Source organism: Nomascus leucogenys, chromosome 13, assembly GCF_006542625.1.
Source record: "Nomascus leucogenys isolate Asia chromosome 13, Asia_NLE_v1, whole genome shotgun sequence".
NCBI classification, from domain to species: Eukaryota; Metazoa; Chordata; class Mammalia; order Primates; family Hylobatidae; genus Nomascus; species Nomascus leucogenys.
The window spans coordinates 70407341-70432733 of record NC_044393.1 but is presented as its reverse complement, the minus strand read 5'-3'; the positions used below and the strand labels follow the sequence as shown (position 1 = coordinate 70432733).

Genomic DNA, 25393 nt, shown 5'->3' with positions numbered 1-25393 from the left:
AGACATGAAAAAATGTTCAATGCCACTAATCATCAGAGAAATGCATATCAAAACCACAATGAGATACCATCTCACGCCAGTCAGAATGGCTATTATTGAAAAGTGAAAAATTAACAGATGTTTGTGAGGCCGTGCAAAACAGGAATGCTTATAAACAGTTGGTGGAAACATAAATTAATTCAACCACTGTGGAAAGCAGTTTGAAGGCTTCTCAAAGAACTAAAAATGGAACTACCATTTGACCCAGCAATCCCATTACTCGATATGTATCCAAAAGAAAATAAATTATCCTACCAAAAAGACATGCATTTCTATGTTCATCACAGCACTATTCACAATAGAAAAGACATAGAACCAACCTAGGTGCTCATCAAAAGTGGATGAGATAAAGAAAACATGGTACATATTTACCACAGAATACTATGCAGCCTAAAGAATAAAATCATGTTTTTTGCAGAAACATGGATGCACCTGGAGCCTGCCGTTAGCTAAATAATGCAGGAACAGAAAATCAAATACTGCATCTCCTCGCTTATGAGTGGGAGCTGAACATTGAATATGCATAAAGATAGAAACAATGGACACTAGGTTCTACAAGAAGAGGGAGGAAGGGGGAGGACAAAGGGTTGGAAAATTACCTATTAGATACTACGCTTGCAACACTTACTTGTATACCAGGTATTTTTTGAGGGTCTTCTATGTGCTGAGAATTGTATTTGGCATTTGGGCTGTCAGTGTAAGCCATACAAACTCCCTTAACCCACAATTCCCTTGTTGCTCTCACAATTACCATCCAGCAGAGGAGACAGACAGCCAAGGAGTATATGTGCTGAGTGACATGAGTAAGGACATAAGACACTGTTACAGGAGCTCATGGCAGGAGCAGCCAACCCAGTCTAGTGTGTCAACAGGTTTTCTCTGAGGAACTAGCATGTAAGCTAACATTTGAAGAGTAACTGGAAGTTACCCAGAGGAGGGAGTGGTGGAGGAGTTAACTCCAAGTAGAAGCAGCAGGGATTTATTTCAAAGGTCTGGAGGTGACTGACAGCATGGTGTTCTTGAGAAACTGAAATATGCTCAGCCTGACTGAGCTCAGTGGTGTTGTGAGTGTGAATGTGTGTGTGTGCACACACTTGTGTGCACATGCACTGGTAGCAAGGGACAAGTCTACGGAGAAAGACGGAAGCTAGCACTGAATGGCTATATGAGCACATGATGAGAAGTTTGCATTTGTTTTCTGCCTTCACTTGCAATTATCCCCTTTTCCTTTTTTCTATTCTTTGCCCTTCCTCTTCTTTTCTCCTGTCTTCACTCAGTTCGAAAAGATTGATGAGCACCATCAAAGTTTGGGTGGCAGTCATAATGTTTAACACAATATCTGGCACATAGTAAGTGCTGAAGAAATGTTTGCTGAAATGAATTGATTCTGAATTGTAACCTAAGTATAAGCAAAGGCCACAAGCATGCCAATTACTGTGAGGAGCTGCAACCAAAGAGGCACAGTGGAGCTACTGGAGTCCTCAAGAATGAATTGTGGATCTCCACCTGTAGACTTCAAATAACATTAAAGGGATTCAATCCATGGAAGACATTATCAAAGGTCCCCTCTCCTGATCCCCAATATTCTTAAACCCTTTGGTTCTTCCAGATGTTAAATGCCTCAACTCATTTTGAATTAACCCCTGCTAACTCCAAGATGCTGAATTTAGAGGCTGTACCTTGGGCACTTTCGACCATTTCTCCTGTTTTTGCATCACAGAAGATCTGCTGTCCAGGCAGACACATTTTTGAGAGAAGAATTGGGGGTCTTGTGTTCTGTGCTGGGGAAAGGTAGTAGCACTCAACAGAGACATAAAAATATAAATCTCAACCTCCTTACATATTAAATGGACAGCTTCCCTTCTCCCCAATTCTCAGTGCTCACCAGAGTCATTACTCTGCAATTGCCCAATAATTCTGGCTGCTCTGGAAGTCCCTTCACTTGAGCAAGAGCAGCTGGTTCTCTTCCCTACAGATCCTATCTTTCTTTTCTTTTCTGAGACTTCTATTTAGTGCTCAGGCTAATTTACTATCTTCTATAAGAACTGGCCAGAGACCCCTACTCTTTTCATTGATGAATATCCAATTACAGGAAAAACCAATGATACTACTTCAAAGACTATTTTTAAAATAAAGCAGTTTGAAATCATCTTCAAAAAGACCACTCTTTCCCAAAGGACTCACGATAGTGATAATTTTTTTTGTGGTTTCAGCATGAACCTGACAAAAGGAAATCCTTTTAATATAGCCTTTAAGGGTGTATGTAAAATCGGTGGGGTAAGGGAACTTAAAGCACAATCTTTCTCATATAACCCTCAGCTCTTTATTTTTGCATAGTTCAACACACTGTTTCCTCTTTTATGAAGTCAATGGATTATTTACAACATATTTGTGGGCTACATGAAATTAATTATAATTTGTTTGCAAACATAACCCTGAAGTATATTCTCTTTTTTTACTTTCAAGAAGGTTGCTCAATATTACATAGTGCCTTATGGGTCTTTTTCCAGCAGAGATCTTTATAGGAATCATGAAATTCACCTAGTCCAGAGGAAATGTGCTTACCTGTGTTAAGAAATGTACTCCATCCACTGGCAGATGAAATCCAATTCCCAAAGTTTTGATGATCACTAGGATATTGAGTAAATTTTCCCTGAATGAGATAATTATAACTCTAAAGTCAGTAACTTTAATTACATTTCTAGATGTTTGTTGTTTATATAAACAAATACCATAGAATTCTTTCAGAACGTGATAATTGGCATATAAGACTAAATACTCATTTTATATATTTGATGTATATTACGGTTTTTTTTAAGATAGAGTTTTAGGTGTCAGTAGACACATTTTGATCTGTACTAAATGTAAACCTGGATAATGAACAACCATGTTGTGACTGGATACAAGACTATTTTATTTTAGTATTTTAAACTAGACTTTAAATACTTAATGCTAAATTATAAGTTGTTCTTTAAATAAAATCTGGATAAAACTCAGTCACATTCATAGTAACTTTTTTGACTTGGAATACTAATGACAATTATTGTTTCAGACATTTACCTCTTCAAAACTTTGTGAATAATTTGCAGATGATTGGAATTAAGCCACTGAACGCCACCAACAACCAATACAGTCTGGCCAGTATTCTCTAGGGGACGTGATCTGAAATCCAGAAAGAAAAACAACACATGTTGCCCTAAAACAGAAAGTAAACATTGTAACTGCACTGCCTCACATTTCACTGTATCTGGCATCTTGATCATAAGACTCCTTGTAATTTCCAATTTGTTTTCTGCTGCCTTACTTGGTATCTAACCTTTTGAGCACATTTGATGTACAGTGAGCAGTTGAGCAGTGATGACTGCTAGTAGAACATCAGTACTTTGAGAGTTTTGTGTCTTTCATTATAGTTTCATTGTACCTTTGCAAGAGGTGTTCAAGTGCATTTTCAAATGTTGGTCTCAATGAAGGGCTTATCCAGAACTGGGGATAGTAGGAATAACTGATCAAAGTCTTCCCACCATTGACGTTGTGATAGAATTTAGTGCCATGTACTTTCTGCCATTCCTGCAATGTTTCATTCAGCCTTTCGATAAGATAGTACATGATCCCTCTGTTGGTTGAATCTCCAATGAACAGAATCTATAAGTTAAAGAGAAAGCATTTGTTTAATAGCTTATGTTTACATGGTACAGGAGATAGTTTACAATAATGAAATTTTGAATATTCACACCACTACCTAATTGTTTGAAGGACAGCCCTTCAAACTGTTAGAAATAACATTCATTATATTCTCTCCCAAACCTGTTCCTTTTCATCTCTTCCATATTCTTAGTAATGCCATCATCTACTGACCCACTAACTCACATTTACCACTTGTTTCAGGTTATCTTCAATTTTTCTATCTCCCTTATGCTCTTTGCTTTCTCATTTAATCAGCTTAACAAATTCTATTGATTCAAATAGGCATGAAGCATTTTAGTGCTCTAGGAATACTTAGGGATTTTCCAGTCTCTTTATTTAATAGATGTGCAAACTGAGAATTCACAGAGGTAGCTCAATAGAGGTCGTGTCTACTTGACGAAAGAACCACAGAACCAGAATCTAATTTTCTGAACAGAAGTGCATGCCCCAGGGTGCCTATCCCAGTGCCATTTCCTCTCCAATGAAGCCTCTTACCCATATCCCCTCCTGCTTGTTCCCAGCAGCATTGTTCAGGCTTTGACTGCCTCAAACCTGCACTAGTGTAATACTCTCCTACTGGGTCTTCCTTCCTGTACAATGGCTGTCTTTTAATTCATTCTACATACAATATTGCTGCGATAAATTTCCAAATGTCTAGTTCTGGTTATCTCATTCGTGTGCTCAAAAACTTTATTGATTCCTTGTTTCTTACATAATCCTCTAGGTTCCTCTCACATATACTCAGTTTTTATTGCATATCAGTCTTTGTTAGATGGAGATTTCACACAGCGTCCTCACTTTTAATCTTCAGAATTGTGAGGTTTGATTCAGTATCTCCTTTTCACAGATGAGGAATTTGAGGGTCAGGAAGATGGAGGACATAAATCTACTAAATGGAGAACCCAGGATTCAAACCCAGGTCCTTTAACTCCAAGTGCAAGGTGAATGGCCCCGTCCTCTTAATGCTTCCCTTTATGTAAGCATGTTAGACTTCTACTTTTCTGCTAAACATGATTTGCATTCAACATCTGCTTTTCCTTATGTTAGTCTGTCTGCCTTGAAAGTTCTTCCCTCTGCAACCCCACTTGTCACCCTCCGGATCCTATGTGAATGCTGCCTCTACCAACAAGTCTCATCCAGTGCCCCTAGCCACAATTACGTTTCCTGTTCTCTTTGATTTTATTACATTTTGACTGCCATTACAGATTTTACAGAAGCCTCATGAAATTGTGGCTTTTTGAGTCTGCATGTTTTTTCTCATAGCCTATCAAGAAATATTTGAGGTCAGGGTCAATTTTTAATTCTAATTTTCCCCTATAGTACCATGCATGCACTTTTAAAATAAAGAGTGATGTTAAAGTCAAAGGGAGTTTTGTCATAGACAATCCCTTCTAATGTCTTTGGATAAGATTTAATTCATTCTTCAGTCTTTTTCTTTCTTTTGAGATTTCTTTTTCCATTAGTCATGCACATGTTTTTTTCTGATTTTAATGGCAGGCATTGCCATCATTTCGCAGGTACTTCTGTATTTGTCCATCTGCAGAAAATTTAGGGAGAATCTGCAAAGGTTTAAACTCTTTCCACGGTGAGCATATCCAAGTAGCTACATGAAGAAATCTAGAAAGCTTCTCCAATTTGCCTTCAGCTCAAGTAGTGTTATGCTAAGCATCATTAGGCTACCCTGAATAACAAGATTTCAAGGACTCAGTCATAGATTCTCTCAGCCAGGTTGCATTTGGAACAATAACATTCCAGCGTAATAAAATAGCTTGTGAAATAACTTGAATTTCTTCTTACTACATTCAACCTTTCACTATTTATGTTTGATTTTCTTGCCTACATTTCTGATTTTTAAAGAAGAACATTGTATAATTAGGAATGCTCTTAATTTTAGATATCAGCAGTTATGCAACTCCATTAGTATTGATTTGCTAGGGCTGCAATAAGGAAGTACCAGAGACTGTGTGGCTTCAACAACAGAAATTAATTTTCTCGTATTTCTGGAGGCTAGAAGTCCAAGATCAAGTAGCCAGTAGGGTTGGTTCCTTCCAAGGCCCTCTCTGCCTTGTAGGTGGCTATCTTTTCTTTGTGTCTTTCCTCTGTGTCTATGTCCTAATCTCTTCTTTAAAGATCCCAGTCATATTGGATTAAGTAGGCCCCACACGTAGGACCTCATTTTACCTTAATCAGCTCTTCAAAGGCCCTATTCCTAAATACAGGCACACTATTAGGTACTGGGGGTTAGAATGTCAATGTATGAATTTGGTAGAGGGGATACAATTTAGTCCACAACAATAGTAAAGGACCTTTGAGATCTAGCTTTTAAACTAAATGGCCAGTGTGGGTTTTTCTCATAGTTTCTTTTCATTTCAGTATCAAGGTGCAGTCCCTCCTAGGGTATCCCCAGGCAGCCAGCAAGCTCCCTAGATATCTGTATTGTGGGCTATGCAGAACAATACAAAGGTTGATAAAAATCAAAGTAGCTATACATTACTGAGAAAAACAACAACAAAATTCCTAGATTTCCAGTATTTTCTGTGTTTATATGTGAAAAGGCAGCCCACCAAGGCATGTCAGAGGCATGACAGTCCTGTTTCAGGATTCTTAGGTACTATTATTTATTAACTAGATGATTTTAGACAAATTATGTGACCTCTCCAAGGGTTCATTTAATCATGTGTACAGTGGGGAGAAACAGAGGTCCATGTAGGAGGACTTATATGTGATTTTAAATACTTTTCATATTCTTGGCACAAAATGTATGCAGCACAAAATGAATGTATGCCGCCTTGTTAGGCACTTAAAATTTGTTAGCTCCTCTAGAGAAAATGGCAGCAAAAACAGGAAATGTCTAAGTCACAGCTATTTCTCTCCTGCCCTACCAAATCCCCTCCTGATCTCCAGCAGGACTTGAAGACTGGCTGGAAAGTTCTGTACGGAGGACTCGAAGAGAGATCGCCATCCTGAGCAAACCAATGGTCTCAGAATGGGCCCCAGGTGGCCCCATTGCTGATTAGTGACTAGCAAGAGCTACCTGAATGGGAGAAGGAAGCATCACCACTGTCATTTGCACAACAAGCTCTTCTAAATCACAAATATCTCAAAAGCAAATTTGAATCTAGCAGACAAAGCTCTGGGATTTCTAGAGGATTATGTTATTCTAGTGCCTTTCCATTCATGAAAGATGGAAATAATAAAGTATAACTACAATGAAAATTCAGTTGTAATTTTAAGATTGATGTTCTGTTGGAAAAGCAATTTTTGTAAGAGATTGATATTTCTAACTAAAAGATGTCTAACTTCAAAATGTCAGCTTTTTAAATGTGCATATCACACAATTTGAAAATACTGTCAGGAATTAAAGAGTGATTTGTTTCAGTTATATGATTCCTATTCAATCTCTATATCTTTTAGGCCATTCAGTTTGGTAGATTTCTAAAAAGGAAATTTGCAGATTATTTGTTTTGAGGAAGAACTTCTGTTTTAAAAGGCTTAGATTATCATAACAAATATTTATGACTAGGCATACAATTTATAAATAATTCTTTCTCTCCCCTGTGAAAATTACTGCCTTACATTAGCATGCATGGGTATTTTTTCTTTTTTGGATAAGCAAGGAGCAAAAATGTGATGTGGTTTTAAACACAAAGATATGTTTAGAAGAGTTTTGCATCTATTCTACTCCCATGACTCTGCATGCAGTGTGAGCTACCACAGAGTATACAGGAATTGGTATTTTTCCCATTCTTTTTCATAGCATCATGAACTGTAGGACCTAAAAGGAGGTACTATTCCTAGGCTCTACAAAAGCTTGAAGCTTGTTTTAAAATTGTTATATTAGTCTGTCTTGCATCACTATAAAAGAATGCCTGAGCCTGGGTAATTTATGAAGATAAAAGCCAATTTATTTGGCTCACAGTTTTGCAGGCTACACAAGCATGGCACCAGCATCTGCTCGAGTCCTGGTGAGGTCTCAGGAAGCCTTTACTCATGGAGGAAGGTGAAGAAGGAGGAGGCATGTCACAGGGCAAGAGAGGGAGCAGGAGAGATGCCGGACTCTTTTAAACAACCAGCTTTCATGTGAACTAACAAGCAAGAACTCACTGATTACTGTGAGTAATTACTGTGGGGAAGGCACCAAGCTATTCATGAAGGATCCATCCCCATGACCCAAACAACTTCCAATAGGTCCCACTTCCAACATTGGGGATCACATTTCAACCTGAGACTTGGAGGAAACAAACATCCAAACTATATCATAGGCTTATTATAAAATGGTTTGATTATCTTTGTTTTTATTTCCAGTTTCTTAGTTGCATAGTCGCTGTATTAGGTGAGATAAGCTAAGCACTGTAACAGATAGCCCAAAAAACTTGGAATAGCTCAAACCCAATTAAAGTTTATTACTCTCTCAGAAAAATAGTCCAGGTGATTCAAGTCAGGTTTATGTGCAGGGGTGGGGCAGGGAGGTCATTTAGGGTCTCAGGATGACTGGAATGTGTCTTCAATTATGGCTTCTAGGAACTCTCTGGACACTGACACCCAACTGAACGAAGGAAAAAAGAAGCTGTCAGGTTTTCTATGGGCTAGCCCTGGAAGCTGGCCACATCATTGCTGATCATATTCCACTGGTTAGAACTCAGTCTCATGGCCAAATACCTAATGTCAGGAGACACTGAGAAATATAGTCAAGTTGTGTGCTATGGAGAAGAGAAACACTTTGATGACTGCTTAGTTATTCTCTACTACATTCTCTTACATGCTAAGTCTTCCTGGGGAAAAACTAAACCCTCTGTTCAGATTTTTCCACCTATGAACTAGCAGAAGCGGGAAGTATCTGAAAGGCTAAATTTTAATCTGTGTGATGCTTGAAAGGTCTTCTGTTTTGAGAAGTTGGTTTCCTGAGACGAATAATATCAAGAAACATTTATTGGTAAAAATACAAGCAAGACTTTGGGAACTTTAAATTTAAATGTACAATGAAATGATTTTTATCTTAGTTTGTTTCTTCATGAAGGGAACTAACAATGATAATACTTAGACTTTTAAATATTTTAAATGATAACCTCTTTTCTCCAGCATCTCCAAAAGTAACCAGGACATAAAGAATCAAGTTAGAAATAAAAGGAGATTTGGTGGCTATCTAGGTTGAGTCAATACAAAGGTAATATAACTCATTAGCTTCTCAGAGTCTTCTGATCTGTTGCGGCAGGAAGAGAATTGGATACATGCAGTATTAATAGATAAGAAAAGAAAAAGAAAAAAATTAAAATCATTTTCCTTTTTCCTTTCTTGCCTCCTGCATCGCATCAGTTTTATCGTCAATATTTACAGAAGTGGTAGCATTTCTCTGGATCCAATGAAGTGCACGTAGATTTCAACACAAGACTGAGCCTAGTTAACAGGAACCCACTAGAACCTTCCCAAAGGGGAAGTTATATAGGAGTGCAGTAAGAGCTAATTGTCCATGAATCCAGGTAATGTCTGTTTACTGGAGAGCTTTCACATTGCTATAGATAAGGGAAACAAAAGTGAGGTGAGGAGGAGTCTTATTTGTTACCTCTAGGTCCAGAGTCAAGCATAACCCACATATTTAGAAAGCTCTACAGTGATACTGATGAGCCCTAAGGTCAAAAACCACTGATCTCCTAAGATAAACATGCATTTCTAAATGATGAAAGGGGTGGTTCATTTGTAATATGAAGCTGAGACTGGTCAGACAGCTAATGATATTTAGGTCATGATGAGAAACTAGCTCAACAAAGTATCCCTCTGTGAAATGTGATGCGGTTACAATAAATGTTTTCCAATTGTGCATTTTAATTAAGTTGGATGTAGATGAGCAGCCAAATTGATGTTTGCAGTCAAAAACAAATATAAGATTGACACTTGGCAAATCACTCTCAGATATAAAATTTGGCAAAAAAAAGAAAGAAAAGAGCGAAGCAAGCAACTATACAACATCACCTAGGCATAGCTCTTCTAGCTGCTTGGAACAAAATTATTTGTCTACATTGCCATTATCTCTGGATTGTTGTAGTATTTATTGAATGCGAAGGAGAGCATCATGTGTAAGTCATCATTTCCTGGTAAGAGTGAGTTGCACTCTTTCCTTATATCTGACTGATTTACTGAAACTGACAGGCAATAATGAATTATGTAACCATAATGGAATTCACATATTAGTCAGAACATATTATTTTAAATTAGCCGCACTTTGAAAATTTAAACACCTTTAAGTCCAAGACACTACTTAACGTGAAAACATTACTTAAAAATTTAAGTTACATTCCCTGTTTTAACAGCTGAGTTTAAGTACTTTTTGTAAATATTGCCTTTTTATATTTCCCTTTCTTAATTGCACCCTCCTCTCAGATATTTTATTACTGGCTTAAATTCTGAACTGTTTTCCAGTGACAAACAAAATAAAGGCTTGTTTAATTCAGTTAGGTCAGGCCTCTAAGTTTTTGCAGTTGTAAATTTGATTGTCATATTTCTAAACTATTTCCTACATATTTTATCCTGTGATTACAAAATTATGTTCTCATAATTTCTGTGTGTTCCATTCAGCATTTATAAAGAGGTGGGTATCTATTTAAAGAAATGTGTGAACGTATCATTTAATACATAGCTTGCTTTTTTTCAATTGATTTTCCTTTGATTCAACACAATTGTATATCTCAAAACCTATGTACATATACAAAAACCTATAAGTGAAATAAATCTATAAATGAAATTATTTGGATACATTTAGAGTTCAAAAGTGTCCCATATTCACCTAATGTTCAGAGGGGGAAAATTTGTTCCAACTTTCCACCCAAGATCAGCCTCCTGTTCATGTTGCTGCAATGAAGACAAATGACTGAGGTATATAAAGTATGATCCTGCTCACAGGCCATTAAGTGTGGTTAGATTCCTGGTCAAAATTACTAGAAGCTTGAGCACCTTTTCAGATCTCCACCGATTTGTGTCTTGTTCCTTCCCTATAGGCAGGTGGGCTTCTATTTGCAAGTACAGTCTTGGCATTCAGCAATGTACAACAGTAGGAAAAAGATATAAAAGGTCACAATAACATAAGGAAATTCAACTGAGAGAAATTACTACTTGGAGATTCTAAAGAAAGCAGAGCACTATTTGAAGGCCTAACTTTCTAATAATTCTCAATGCCCTGGCCAAATTGCATTGCCTTTTAATTCAATTCTTCAGAGAGAGACAATTCACTTTAATATGTTCCCAAAGCAGAAGCTTGCTGTGATGTGATTAGCATTGAAAATAAAGTTTTTGTAGCGCAATATTTTGAACTATTTATTCCTGGCAACAGTGAAACCTGGATTCTCACTGTTAAAAATTCGAATTTTACATATTAATTGAAAGTCTTCAGGAAGGCAACTATATCATTAAAACTGTGTATTTATGTATGTACACAATTTTATATAATCCAAGATACGTGAACTGGAGCACACTGAAGTGAGAACCTCAGAATCTTCTCTGGTGCCTTCTCATAGGTAGTTCCTGCCTTCTTAGCACTCTATTGTCTGTTCCCTCCAGTAGGAAGCAAATCAAAGACAGCATAAGGCTTGAGTGATAGGATTCTCACAGTAGATGCTTTTGCAAAAAATAAATATCCGTATTTTTCTAGTTCAATTAACCTCTTTCAAAGTAATGTGACTCATAGATTGCCTCTAACTGCAAACACCACTCCGCCCAGGCAATTTCCTTCTGGCAACTTTTCTAGATCTTTCCAGGCTGGATCCAGTGCCCACCTCTACTTTCTACTATTGCAATTATTGTGCTATATTGCAATGATTGCTTCTCTCATTTGTCTTCTTCCACTAGAAATTGAGCACCTTGAAGGATCATATATGTGCTCCTGGAACAGATATTTGGTTCAACAAACATTGAATGAATGAACAACATGATATTAAAAAAGCTGTAAAAAGATTTCAGAAGTTAACTTTGTTAAGTGCTCAGCTGGACTCTACTCTGTGGTAACATATTAGGGTAACTGATATTGCAACATTTCTGATATGGGGCAGCAGAGTTAATCTGATGAGTTTAATAACTAAAATAATCATTTCATCTGGTGGGATCAGAACTGCAGCTTAGGCTTCCTGATTGCCAGCCTGAGACTTTTCCTACTCCATTAATACCCTGCTGTCCTTATGTATATGTGGAAGAAATTTCTGTATAACATTGTTCAAATAATGTTACTTTCATTGAATATATAACATGGTAGGAAGAGAGGTAAAAAATGTCAGTATACAATGTGTTTAGAAAACAAAATATATTAGTTGTATTTCTAGTTTTATAACTGTTATGCTTTAACATTTGTCTTTGGAATGGGTTGGAGATTATAGAACATTCTGGGTAGGATGAGAACTTATTTATCTTAGTAATGAAAAAGAAAAATTACAGGATTGTTTTGTATATTTTTATCATTCTCACGGAAAGTAAGAAATAGATGTACCGGGAAAACCCTTTGCCCACCTACTCCTATTCATAAGTGAAGCTTTCTTAAAATAAGTGCTAGTCATAGTTGTATTTGTGAATGTTTACACAATTATCTCTGTGTTGTGTGGAATATGAGTGTATACACCTGACTGTTTTTGGCTAACTCCTGTGATTCCAAATAAAAAAATATCTTTCTCAGGCTCTCCCCTCTGTATTTCCACTGCCTCTGCCTTAGATCTAATTTATACAACCTTTTCAAATATAGACTTTTAGATTAAGAAAACAATGCTCACACATTGTAGAAATGAAAACCATACAGAAATATTTAAAAATATCTCTTCGTGCTTAACCAACTATGCTTTACCACCCAAGCCGGCTTCATGGGCATGTGACCTGGACGGTCTTGCAGGGCCACACGCTTTGAAGGGCTTGTGCTTGGTTCATTGCTCTTCTATTGTCTTTTTTTCCCCAAACTTCAACTTTTATTGCAGATACGGGGGTATGTGTGTAGGTTTGATGCATGAGTATATTGCATGATGCTGAGCTTTGAGATATGGATCCTGCCATGCAGATAGTGAGCACAGTACCCAATAGGTAATTTTTCTACCTATAGCCCCTCCCTTTCATCCCCAGTAGTCTGTAGCATCTGTTGTTCCCATGTTTATGTCCATGTTTGCTTAATGTTTAGCTCTCACTCACAAGTGAGAAAATGTAGTATTTTATTTTCTGTTCCTGTGTTAATTTGCTTAGAATTATGGCCTCCAGCTGCATTCATGTTTCTGCAAAGGATGTGATTTTGTTCTTTTTATGGCTGTGTAGTATTCCATGGTATGTATATATGTACCACCTTTTCTTTATCCAGCTCACCACTGAAGGGTACCTAGGTTGATTCCATTGTCTTTGCTCTTGTGAACAGTGCGGTGATGAACATACGAGTGCATGCGTCTTTTTGGCAGAACAGTTTATTTCCTTTGGGAAGGAAATAAATAAATAAATATACCCAGTAACGGGTTTGCTGGGTCAAATTATAGCTCAGTTTTAAGTTCTTTGAGAAATCTCCAAACTGCTTTCCACAGTGGCTGAACTAATTAACATTCCCACCAACAGTGTATAAGCGTTCTTTTTGCTCTGCAGCCTCTCCAGCATCTGTTGTTTTTTGACTTTTCAGTAATAGCCATTCTGACTGGTATGAAATGGTATCTTATTGCTGTTTTCTTTTAGGATTTTTATAGCTTGAGGTCTTACATTTAAATCTTTAGGACATCTCGAAATAATTTTTGTATATGGTGAAAAGTAAGGGTCCGGTTTCATTCTTCTGCATATGTCTAGCCAGTTATCCCAGAACCATTTATTGAATAAAGAGCCTTTCGCCATTGCTTGCTTTCACTGGCCTTGTTGAAGATCAGATGGTTGTAGATAAGCAGCTTTATCTCTGAGTTTTCTATTCTGTTCTATTTGTCTATGTGTCTGATTTTGAGTCAGTACCATGTTGTTTTGGTTACTGCAGCTTTATAGTATAGTTTGAAGTTGGATAGTTATGTCTTTGGCATAAGCTTTGCTTTTTTTTTTTTTTTTGCTTAGGATTGCTTTAACTATTAGGGCTCTTTTTTGGTCCCATATGAATGTTAGAATAGTTTTTCCCAATTCTATGAAAAGTGACATTGGTAGTTTGATAGGAAGAGCATTGAATCTGTAATTTCTTTGGGCAGTATGGCCATTTTAACAATATTAACTATTCCAATCCATAAACATGTAAGGTTTTTCCATTTATTTATGTAATCTCTGATTTTTTCAGCAGTATTTTGAAGTTATCCTCATAGAGACCTTTCACCACCTTGCTTATCTGTGTTCCTAGGTATTTCATTTTCATTGTGGCTATTGTAAATGGGATTGTGTTCTTGATTTGACTCTCAGCCTGGACATTATTGGTGTACAGAAATGCTACTGAGTTTTGTATGTTGATTTTGTATCCTAAAACTTCACTAAAATTGTTTATTAGTTCTAAGAGCCTTTTGGCAATCTCTAGGGTTTTCTAGGTATAGAATCATATCGTTAACAAAGAGAGATGGTTTGACTTTTTTTTCCTATTTTGATGCCATTTATTTCTTTCTCTTGCCTGATTGCTCTGGCTAGAACTTCCAGTACTATGTTGAACAGGAGTGGTAAGAGTAGGTATACTTGTTTTGTTCCAGTCCTCAAGGGGAATAGTGCCAGTTTTTGCCCATTCCGTATGATGTTAGCTGTGGGTTTGTCATAGATGGCTCTTATTATTTTGAAGTATGTTCTTTCAATTGATGCCTAGTTTGTTGAGAGTTTTTTTTTATCATGAAGGAATGTTGAATTTTATAAGAAGCTTTTCCTATATGTATTGATTACGTGACTTTTGCTTTCATTCTGTTTTTGTGGTGAATCACATTTACTGATTTGCATACATTGAACCAGCCTTGCATCCCAGGAATAATGCCTACTTGCTTGTAGTATATTAATCTTTTGATGTGTTGCTGAATTTGGTTTGCTAGTATTTGGTTGAGAATCTTTGCATCTATGTTCATCAGGCAAACTGGCCTGAAGTTTTCTATTTTTATTGTTTCTCTGCCAGATTTTGGTATCAGGCTGATGCTAACTTCATAGAATGAGTTAGGGAGGAATCCCTCCTCTTTGATTTTTTGGGATAGTTTCAGTAATATTGGTACCAACTCTTTTTTGTACATCTGCTAGAATTTGGCTGTGAATCCATCTGGGTCAGGTCTTGTTTTGATTGGTATTTTTTTTATTACTGATTCAATTTCAGAGTTCAATATTGGTCTATTCAAAGTTTTGATCTTTTCCTTTTCAATTCTGGGAGTTTGTGTGTTTTTAGGAATTTATCCATTTCCTCTAGATTTTCTAATTTGTGTGCATAGAGTTATTCATAGTATTCTCTGAGGATATTTTGTATATCTGTGGAATCAGTTGTAATATCTTTGTCATTTATGATTGTACTTATTTGGATCTCTCTTTTTTGTTGTTGTTGATCTAATTAGCAGTCTATCAGTCTTATTTATCTTTTTGAAGAAACCACTTCTGTTTTCTTTGATCTTTTGTAAGGATTTTTACATCTCCATTTTGTTCAGTTCTTCTCTAACATTAGTTATTTATTTTTTTCTGCTAGGTTTTGGGTTAGTTTGTTCTCTTTTTTCTAATTCCTTTTGGTGGAAACTTATATTGTTAATTTGAGACCTCTCTTACTTTTTGATGAAGGTGGTTAGTGCTATAAGCTTTCCTCTTAACACAACTTTAGTTGTGTCCCAGAGATTTTGGTAATGGAGTTCCTATTTTTATTAATTTCAAACAAATTTTAAATTTATACCTTAATTTCATTCTTCTCCCAAAAGTTGTTCAGGAGCAAGTTGTTTAATATCCATGTATTTGGGTAGATTTGAGGGATCTTCTTGATACTGATTTCTGTTTTTATTGTACTGTGGTGTGAGAATGTGCTTTGTATGATTTAATTTTTTTGGAATCTTTTGAGATTTGCTTTCAAGCATGTGGTCAATCTTAGAATATGTTCCATGTGTAGATGAGAAGAATATATATTCTATGGTTGTTGGGTGGAGCGTTCTGTAGATGTTTATTAGGTCCAATTGGTCAAGTGATTTTAAGTCCAGAGTTTCTTTGTTAGTTTCCTGCCTTGAAGGTCTGTCTAATGCTGTCTCCCACTATTATTGTGTCTAAATCTGTTCAAAGGCCAACAAGAACCTGTTTTATGAATCTAGGTGCTTCAATATTTGGTGTGTAAATATTTAGGATAGTTAAATCTCCTTGTTGGATTTACTCTTTATTATTATATAATACCTTTCTTTGTCCTTCTTAATTTTTATTGGTTTAAAGTCTATTTTATCTGATACAAAATAGCAACTCCTGCAATTTTTTGTTTGTATGGTATAACTTTCTTCATCCCTTTATTTTGAGCCTGTGGGTGTTCTTACATCAAGATGGGTCTCTCGAAGACAGAAAATGGTTGAGTCTTATCTTTTTACCCAGATTGCTATTCTGTGCATTTTAAATATGTCATTTAGCCCATTTACATTTAGGGTTAGTATTGATATGTGAGATTTTGATCCTGTTATCTTTTTATTAGCTGGTTGTTATGTAGACCAGATTGTGTAGTTGCTTTATAGTGCCAGTGAGCTATGTTTTTAAGTATGTTTTTGTGGTAGCAGGTGCTGATCTTTTAATTCCATGTTCAGCACTCCCTTAAGGACCTCTTGTAATGCTGGTGGTCTATTTGAAACAAATTCCCTCAGTGTTTGCTTATCTGAGAATGATTTTATTTCTCCTTCACTTATAAAGTTTATTTTAGTGGGATATAAAATTCTTGGTTGGAATTTCTTTTCTTTAAGGATGCTGAAAATAGGCCCCTAATCTCCTCTGGCTTGTAAGGTTTCTGCTGAAAGGTCTGCTGCCAGCCTAGTGGGGTTCCCTCTGTATGGGACTTGACCCTTCTCTCTAGTAAGCTGCCTTTAAATTTTTTCTTTTATGTTGATCTTAGTGAATCTGATGAGTATGTTTTTTGGGGATGGTCATTTCATATAGTATCTAGCTGGAGTTCTCCACATTTTTTGAATGTGCATGTTAACCTCTTTCATGAGATTAGGGAAATTTTCATGAACTGTATCATCAAATGTATTTTCCAAGTTGTCTATTATCTCTCCCCTCTCAGGAATGCCAATGAGTTGCAGATTTGTTCTGTTTATATAATCTTATATTTCTTGGAGTTTTTGTTTAATTTTTTAAAATACTTTTTTCTTTATTCTTGTTTGAGTTGATTCAAATAACCAGTCTTTGAGTTTGGAGAGTCTTTCCTCAGCCTGGTCTATTCTGCTGTTAATACTTCTGATTGTATTATGAAATTCTTACAGTGAATTTTTTCAAGTCTAGAAGTTAAATTTGAATCTTTCTTAAAATGGCTATTTCATCTTTGAACTCTTGAATCACTTTACTGGATTTCTTGGATTGTTTCAACTTTCTACTGAATCTTGATAAGTTTCTTTGACATCCATATTCTGAATTCTATGTCTATCATTTCAGTCATTTTATACTGATTAAGAAACATTGCTGAGAAGCTAGTGGACTCATTTGGAGGTAAGAGGACACTCTAGTTTTTAAATTTCCAGAATTCTTGGGCTGATTCTTTCTTATTTGGGAGAGTTAGTGTTCCTTTAAATGTGGTGTGAGTTGAGTATAGTCACTTGGCTTTATTTCTGGATGTTTTCAAAGGGCAAAGGCTCTGTACGGCATCTTTATTTGTGGCTTAATGCTTTTTGTTTTGTTTTGTTTTGTTTTGTTTTTTGGTTTTTTGGTTTCACAGGGTGCTATATTAGCAAAATCTTTTTGGTGTGGCAGTTTGGGCTATGATCCAGTAGATGGCATATAAGAGTAATGTGTGTTAGGCCCTTACTCAGCCACAGGGCTCCTCTATATTTATTCAAGTTTGCAGCCATGCTCTGTAGTACGGTGGGGAGAGAGGTGACCTCCTCTCATTAGTTCTGCTCCTACCCTTTTGGGGAGTCCCCTTTAATCACTGGCACTGTGTCTGCATTTCTTTTGTTAGGTGATCCAAGCTGTGGGGCTCCCTGAACAGAGGCTCCGGCAAGGGGATAGGCCACATTATTTCCAAGCTGGTCCTGTGGAGGGAGGCGTGCCTTGCTCCTGTTCCGGCCCATGAAACCACATATCTCATCCCTCTTAGTGCTCTGAGAATGTGGGTTTGTTTCCCATTTGAGTGCTGGCCACATATCCTGGCTCAGCACTCGTGAGCTGCACACTGCAGCCTTGGGCACCAGGATCAGCTAGTGGCTCTATCCTTTGAACCCTTGGAGTTAGGTTTCAGGTGCGTTAGGGGATTTAAAGTGCTCCCAGGCCATCAGGAACATAATTAGGTGGAGCAAAGCATCCAGCCATGCAGTGGAGGCTGCTGTGCACATGCTCCTGCAGGGAAGCCAGGCAGGGTGGGCAGGAGGGCCTGCAGAACAGATGTGCCCCAGTCCCGTGGGAAAGTTGGCCCCATTTTCTTCTGGCTAAGCAGTAGTCTGGGGCTAAAACTTCTTGGAGGGAGATAGGGAACCTTGGGGGATGGGTGCCTATAGCCAGAGATGGGTTCCGCCAGAGATGTGTTGTGCACTAAGGCCCCTGTTTCTGCACTGGCTCAGGTACCACCTATGTCTACTCTCTGGACAGATTCCCCTGTCAGCTCAAATGTCCGTGGGATATGTTGGGTCCCCTGTAGCCAGGAATCCAGAAGTCCACAGCAAGTGTGGGTAGTCCCACAGTTCCTTCACTCATCCATTCTCTGGGACCCATTCAGGGCTGGGAACTAGCCCCAGTGTTTGGGTACCCTGGACAGGGTTACCAGCCTCCTCCCTCCTCAGCCTTAGCATCTGCGTTGCCATCTGCTCTTGGCATTTTCTCTCCAAAGATCTGTCCAAATGTTGGTTTACTTGAAACCTTGATCTCTCTCAGGCATTTCTTGGCTATGTCACTGGCCCTCTTGTTTACCTTTTGTTCTACTATTGTCTTGAAACTCTTAATAAATTTTGAACACAGGATCCTGTATTTTTATTTTGCACCCTGCCCCTCTTCCACTCCTCTCCACCTATGAAATTACTCTTAACTGTTTGCTACTTCAAGAAATTCTCTATGTATGTAAACATGTTTGTAGGTATGCATTGGTTTTTACATCAGTGGGATTATTCTGGATATAGTCTATAATTGCTTTGCCTCCTCAATTACACATGTTGGAATTTTCCCATTACAACAGCCTCTGCTTCCCTAGCATCTATTTTTTATTACCCCTAGAGAGCCTCCATACTGCTGTGGCATAGCCTTTCTAATGCTGGTTGTGCCACTTCTCTGTTAAAAATGGATAATGCTTGCCTTTTGCATATAGAATAAACTAGCATCTTGATAAATACATCAGGCTATGTAGACCTATTGGCAGTTGCTGGCAAATTTGAGTTTCTGAGCATGCAAGATCTGAAGAACACCTTCAAACTAGGAGAGTCACAAAGATAAGCCCTTTTGCTGTGCAGCAAGCTAACTGGTCTTCTGAAATCTCATCTAAGCATGGACTTTTATTTTCAAACTTTGCAACACTCTCTCTCATTAACAGGTATGAACAATGATCTTTTTTTTTAACCACTACTTTGTAGAGTTATTAATAATCAGCCTAGAAATTAGTAAAGATAATGTTGTGGGCTGAAAGTTTATGTTTCCTCCAAATTCATATGTTGAAACACTAATCCCCAATGTGATGCTATTAGGAGGTAGGGGTCTTTGGGAGGTCATTATGTTTAGATAAGGTCCTAATGATAGAGGCTTCATGATGGGATTAGTTTCCTTATAAGAAGAGTCAGGGACTAAAACTCTTTCTCTCTCTTTGCTGTGTGATGACAAAGCAAGAAGGCAGTCAACAGAAGCCAGGAAGAGGGCTATCCCAAGAACCTGACCATGCTGGCACCCTGATCTAGGACTCCGTAACCTCCAGAACTGTGAGAAATAAGTGTCTGTTGTTTAAGCCACCCAGTCTATTGTATGTTATTATAGCAGCTCGAGCTAAGACAAACAGGGAAGAGGGCCTTTAGCTTTTTACAAAGTTGATTAATCCACCACAGAGGGTTATTTTACAGATGAAGAAAATGAGCCTGAGAAACAAGACGTGTCGTGTCCAAAACCGCAGAATTTAGTGATGAACTTAAATGAACATCTACTGCTTTTCAGGTTAATAGACTGTGACGGTTTCTTGGAATTTTTCTGAACACTCTAAATTCTGAGGTCAGAATGGTATTCTGAGCTTAGAGAAGTCTGGCTGTGTGGCAACAGCTATTGCCATTGCTCCCAGTGCAACATTTATAGGATATGGAGACTGGATTATCCAAGTTGATGGTTTAAAATGCCTGTGGAGGGCTGGGCACGGTGGCTCACGCCTTTAATCCCAGCACTTAAGGAGGCCGAGGTGGGTGGATCAGCTGAGGTCAGGAGTTCGAGACCAGCCTGGCCAACATAGTGAAAACCCGTCTCTACTATAAATACAAAAAATTAGCCAGGCGTGGTGGCAGGCACCTGTAATCTCAGCTACTCAGGAGGCTCAGGCAGGAGACGCGCTTGAACCTGAGAGGTGGAGGTGGCATTGAGCCGAGATCACACTATTGCACTCCAGTCTGGGTGACAGTGCGAGACAAAAAAAAAAAGAAAAAATGCCTGTGGAGTAGTCACACTCATACATGTATGATCATCAGTGAATTAATCTCTCTGAGCTTTACTTATCTTAAGCAGAAAAAAGATATGATAATATCTACCTTAGCTGTGATTAGGAATAAATACATTTTTAATTTATTAATTTACTCGACAAATATTTATTAAGTTACTATTCTGTGTCAAAAATTATGCTCAACAATGAGATTATAGCGGTGGATTAAACACATTCCCTGCCCTCATGAAGCTTACAGTCTGGTGGGATTTAAAGTGTAACAAAGTTAGCAAGAAACATAGTTTCTTGCACAAAATCAGTCTTCAATTAATAACATTGCAACATAAGTTTCTAAATGATTTTCTTCCCTTCTTTTTTTTTAAAAAAGGAACACTACTGATTGATCTTTAGAGACATTCTCAATCATGAAAATTGGAACATTTATATTGAAATCACCATGAAGAAGATGTCCATCTTCCTGTCCTGCCCCTCACCTCCTGTTATTCTTCTTTAACTATTTGCTAGTAAATTGGCATGCCTTCTGCCCAGGGCTTTTTTTCTGTGTGTTTTAATAGAGCTTTGTGAAAATCAGCTTTTGAAATCAGTCTTGCTCATGTGTGAGAGCTTACAAACTGTATAAGGAAATGTCCATCTAATAAAAAGCACTTTGAAAATTGGGTTAAGGATTACTTACTTGATGTTAACCAAGCATCTCAGTCTATGTGCCCATTTTGCATATCCGAGAGTTCTGCCAGACTCTACCTAGTCAGAACATGCCTAGCAAGAAGACACTGCATGTCCCAGAAATCAGCTTAGAAGCCTCACTAAAGGAAAAATCAGCCTAGTGAGGTCCATGTGAGACCTGCCCAGGAATATGAAAGAAGATCAGTAAGGTTAGTGCGTAAAAACAATGCCATGCACTTGGAGAGCTCTAGAAGTGAGTCTTGCATGCAGGACCTTTTGATTTCCTGTGCTGAGCTGCAGATGTCTGTTTTCACAGCAGTGCCTGCCAGAGCTGCAGTTGACAAGGCCAGCTGCTCTCAACTGCCAACTGTCAGTTGACGTGGCAAGCTCCTACCAATTTGTGCTGAGAAAACAGCATGGAATCGGGTCAGCATAGGACAAGACTTTAATATCCTCCATCTGTCAGACAGAGTTACTTGGAGAAAACTGAACATTTGGAGAGGGAATTGTTCAGGCTATTTTATGATAACATCTATATATGATTCAAAAAGCCATATTGCATTCAGTTAGTTTTCCTCTGCTGTGAGACAGCAGGAATTGGTCTAGTAGATACAACTATGATTTTTAGTACTTCAGGTGGCATACATTAAAGGCTTCCCCCACTAGATCCAGAACCTACCTTCCTTCCTCCCAGGCACTGCTGGAGTTGAGGCTTAGTTAGGACACCATATTGGCAGTTGTAGGGCTGCCAGGTTATTTCTCTCCAGTCACACGTCCTGTTGTCTGAACAACTAAGGCAAGGCACAATCCACTGGCCTGGAATAGATGGCAAAACTTTCTTTGGTTCTGTTTCTGCTGGTGAGGTTTGTAAGTAACTTTAAAATTCAGCTATGGCACACCATTTCAGAAATTATAGTAAGACCATCCTTATCCTTTAAATCTAGCAGAATAATGAAGGCATGGCTTCCTGCCAACCAAATAGAATAGCAACATTAAGTAATGTTCTGAAATAACACGTTTCATGCTGAAATCAAGTATGAGCTCTGTTCCATGAAACCTTATACTTATTAAAAATCTAAGCATTACTCAATCATTACCTGTTTTTAAACAGTACATTGAGCACTTCAGTAAGACCAAAGCATTAATAGATTGGGAGCCCCCCAAATTGGCAGTTAGCCTCAAATATTTATTAGCCTAACACATGCATAGGTTCTCCATCCAATAGTATAATAGATCTATTCCCTGCTCTCAAGAGATTTAAGATACAAGAGAACTACTTCAGTATGATGATAATTTATTATTCTGAAGATTAGTTATTTTTCTTTGATTTGATTGATGGCCTTTTTGGTGTGAATCTCTTTACCTCTTTCTAGCTGTTGCCTGAATTTCTTCATCTGTTAGATGAGGTGTGTACTGTTCTTCTCACATGATTGATGTAACGATGTAATGGAACAATGTATTTAAGACACATTTGCAATATTGTATTCATCTTTTGTTACTGACAGAGTTCAGGTAGAAAGTAGGTCCCAAGCTTTAGCAAATGTTTATAAAATAAATGAATATTCTCTATGCATTTAAGATCTTTCCTGTTTTATTGATAAAACAACATTCATGCAAAACACTTCAGCTTTTAGTGTGAGTGGATACATTAATAATGTGGTAGAAAAATATAATTTTTTTTGTTTTTTTTTCCTTGTTCATCTTTTCAGGAATTGAGTGTGAACATAGCACATCGTATAAACAAATATGGAGTGGTTATTTCTCTCCTTGTTGAGAACATATACAATGATGTCTCTGATAATCACTCTCCTTACCCTAAATATCTTGCTTATGTTACTAGTATATGTTTACCCTTCAAAATTGAGGAACTAAATATCACCCAGATAGTTCTTGAGTTAGAAAGGAAAAAATTTAAAAACTTTGTCCATTCTGGCTTTGATTAGTGGTACTGCTAATAATGGTATCTGGTGTTATATTAATTTTAGTGGAAAGGATTTCTATTTCTAGGAGATGAATATAGTGCATTTTATATTTATGACTTCAGGAATGTTAGAATTGTGAATGTGTTTGTGTATGTGGAAATAGTTATAAATAACAAAATATGAGAGGATATAGTTTATGGCTCTTACTGATTGACCATAGAAAGAGAAAGAAGTGTAGGTATATTAAGAGAGAGAAACTGGAAGAGATAAAAGAAAATTGGAGGGAAAGGAGATAAGAAAATTATGAATTCCAGGAAAGGAAAGAAAATATACAATAACTTTGAGGGGTACAATGTCAACTGGAAGAGAAATACCAAATTTTCAAAAGGAATGCAGACTCATTTGTTCTTCTTACCACAATTTTTTTCTTTTCTTTGATTTTTACATGTAATGAGAATTCCAGAAAACTGCTTTATTAAATGTCTATCTACTAAGTACTTTCTATGCAATTTCAGGAATGATAAATTAACCTTTATGTCTCCATATACATATGACTCTCCAGAAGGATTTAAGTTTAATACATTAAGTATATACTCTGTTGAAGCGTTAGGCATTATTGGTGTTAAAATATAATAATTTTAAAGAAAATAGTTAACATTTTTCAGTACCTCCCAAATGCTAGGAATATTCTAAAAACTTTAATTTATCAACATATTTAAACATCGACAACTCTGTTATCATCTCCTTAACCAGGGCTCAGGAACTTGTCTGAGATCCTCTAGTTAGTAGGTAGTAGAACTAGGATTTGAGCAGGGCAGTCAGCTCCAGAGTCCATACTCTTAACTATAACACTAAACCTCAAAAATTTATACTCAGGTTAGAAGATTATAATTTATACGTAATACAGAATAACTATAGCATAATAACAAGTAACATATAATGGAGTAAAAATATCTGTGTGGTAAAGAGTTGGGGCTTTGGAGACCATGCATACCTGGGCTCTATCTCCAACTGGCCTGCGGACCTCAACATTGACTACACATTAGAGTCACTTGGAAAGCTTTTAAAAATTCCCACACCCAGATTGTACCCCAGACTGATTGAATCAGAATCAATGGGTATCAGTATTTTTTAATGCTTCTTTGGTGATTCCAATATGCTGCCAAGGATAAAACCCACTATTTAAATTGGACAAATTACTTAATCTTTTCATGATTAAATTTACTTCTCTATAAGGAAAATATGTATAATGCCCGCCATAGTGCCTGATTACCTAATAGTCAACATATATATTTTATGTATTTTCCCACCTCTACTCTCAGTGAGCCACAGTTGTTCACAATAGAGAAAGAGTCATGGCAGTCAGAGTTTTCTGGAAGGGTCCATGAAGCAGATAAAATGTGAACAGGCCTTTAGGGACAGATAAGATTTGAAGACGTGGAAGGAGTGGCACTTTAGGTACACTGAAGAGATGGGCCTGACAGGAGCGAGACTGAAGAACTGACTGCATATATTGGAGAAAAAGAGGGTCTGCTATGTGAAAGATGTTTCTAAAGTTTCTGGTTGTAGAGAATGGCAGTACTACTAAAAGAAACAACACAGAAAATTTAGGATAGATGCTGGTTTTTGAATGGCAAAATAAAGATTATCCTCCTCAAAAGTGCTTATTTTTCCATCCAATTCTCTTTTATAATTTCTTTTTCATTCAGAATATATCTTGCTTTCTAATTCTAATTCTGTTCTGGCAAGCATGGTTTGTCATTAATAACCAGCCTCCTCCACATCTTTGATATAGACACACCCTAAAGTTTAATCTTTGTTGATGAATTTCTCAAGCAAACCTCCTTAGATAAATGATAGTCTTTCCTTCACAGAGGTTCACATTGAGTGGCTGTGTAGCATCACATTGGATGGAGTTAGAAGAGGCCTTAGAGTGTGTCCTTTCTCCCTCCCCGACCCCTCACTTTTTTTTTTTTTTTTTTTTTTTTTTACAGAGGAGGCAATCTGAGGCCCAAAGAGTTAAATAACAGAAGTGGGATCATGCTGTTAATGACAGGGCAGGCCCAGAACTGAGGTCTCTGAGTCTTCAATTTGCCTATCCTTTTATCATATTAGGCTAGGTCACCACAAAATAATCAGCAGAAAATGAAATACAGCCCCACAGCCTCTTTGGTAGCACTTATAGGAAAACTCACAAACTGATTGTTATAATGAATTTATTTTAAAAAGCTGAATTTACTTAGCGTGTTCCTGTGTTGACAGAGGCTATGTTTAAGCAAAGATTGTTAATTTTCTTTCTAATAGGATAATGATATGTTGAGGGCATAAATGTGTTTCTGCTAATGAGATTCTATTTAATAATCTTTTGAAGGGCTAAGTTTTCATC

At 37.3% G+C, this 25393-nt stretch overlaps 1 protein-coding gene across 2 annotated transcripts in view; it reads right to left on the bottom strand.

Annotated features, from left to right (window-relative positions):
• CPED1 (cadherin like and PC-esterase domain containing 1) overlaps window positions 1-25393 on the bottom strand; it is a 315288-nt gene that overhangs the window by 30379 nt on the left and 259516 nt on the right. Inside the window, exons 18-21 of one of the 2 annotated variants that reach the window (XM_003261250.4) lie at window positions 21765-21901; window positions 3461-3681; window positions 3100-3201; window positions 2605-2692 (exon numbers count right to left, since the gene is read on the bottom strand). In XM_003261250.4, coding sequence (XP_003261298.2) covers window positions 2605-2692; window positions 3100-3201; window positions 3461-3681; window positions 21765-21901 — 548 coding nt within the window. Of the gene's footprint in view, window positions 1-2604; window positions 2693-3099; window positions 3202-3460; window positions 3682-7982; window positions 8270-21764; window positions 21902-25393 lie in introns of those variants that run through there. The other variant, XM_012512038.2, reaches the window with a different exon arrangement.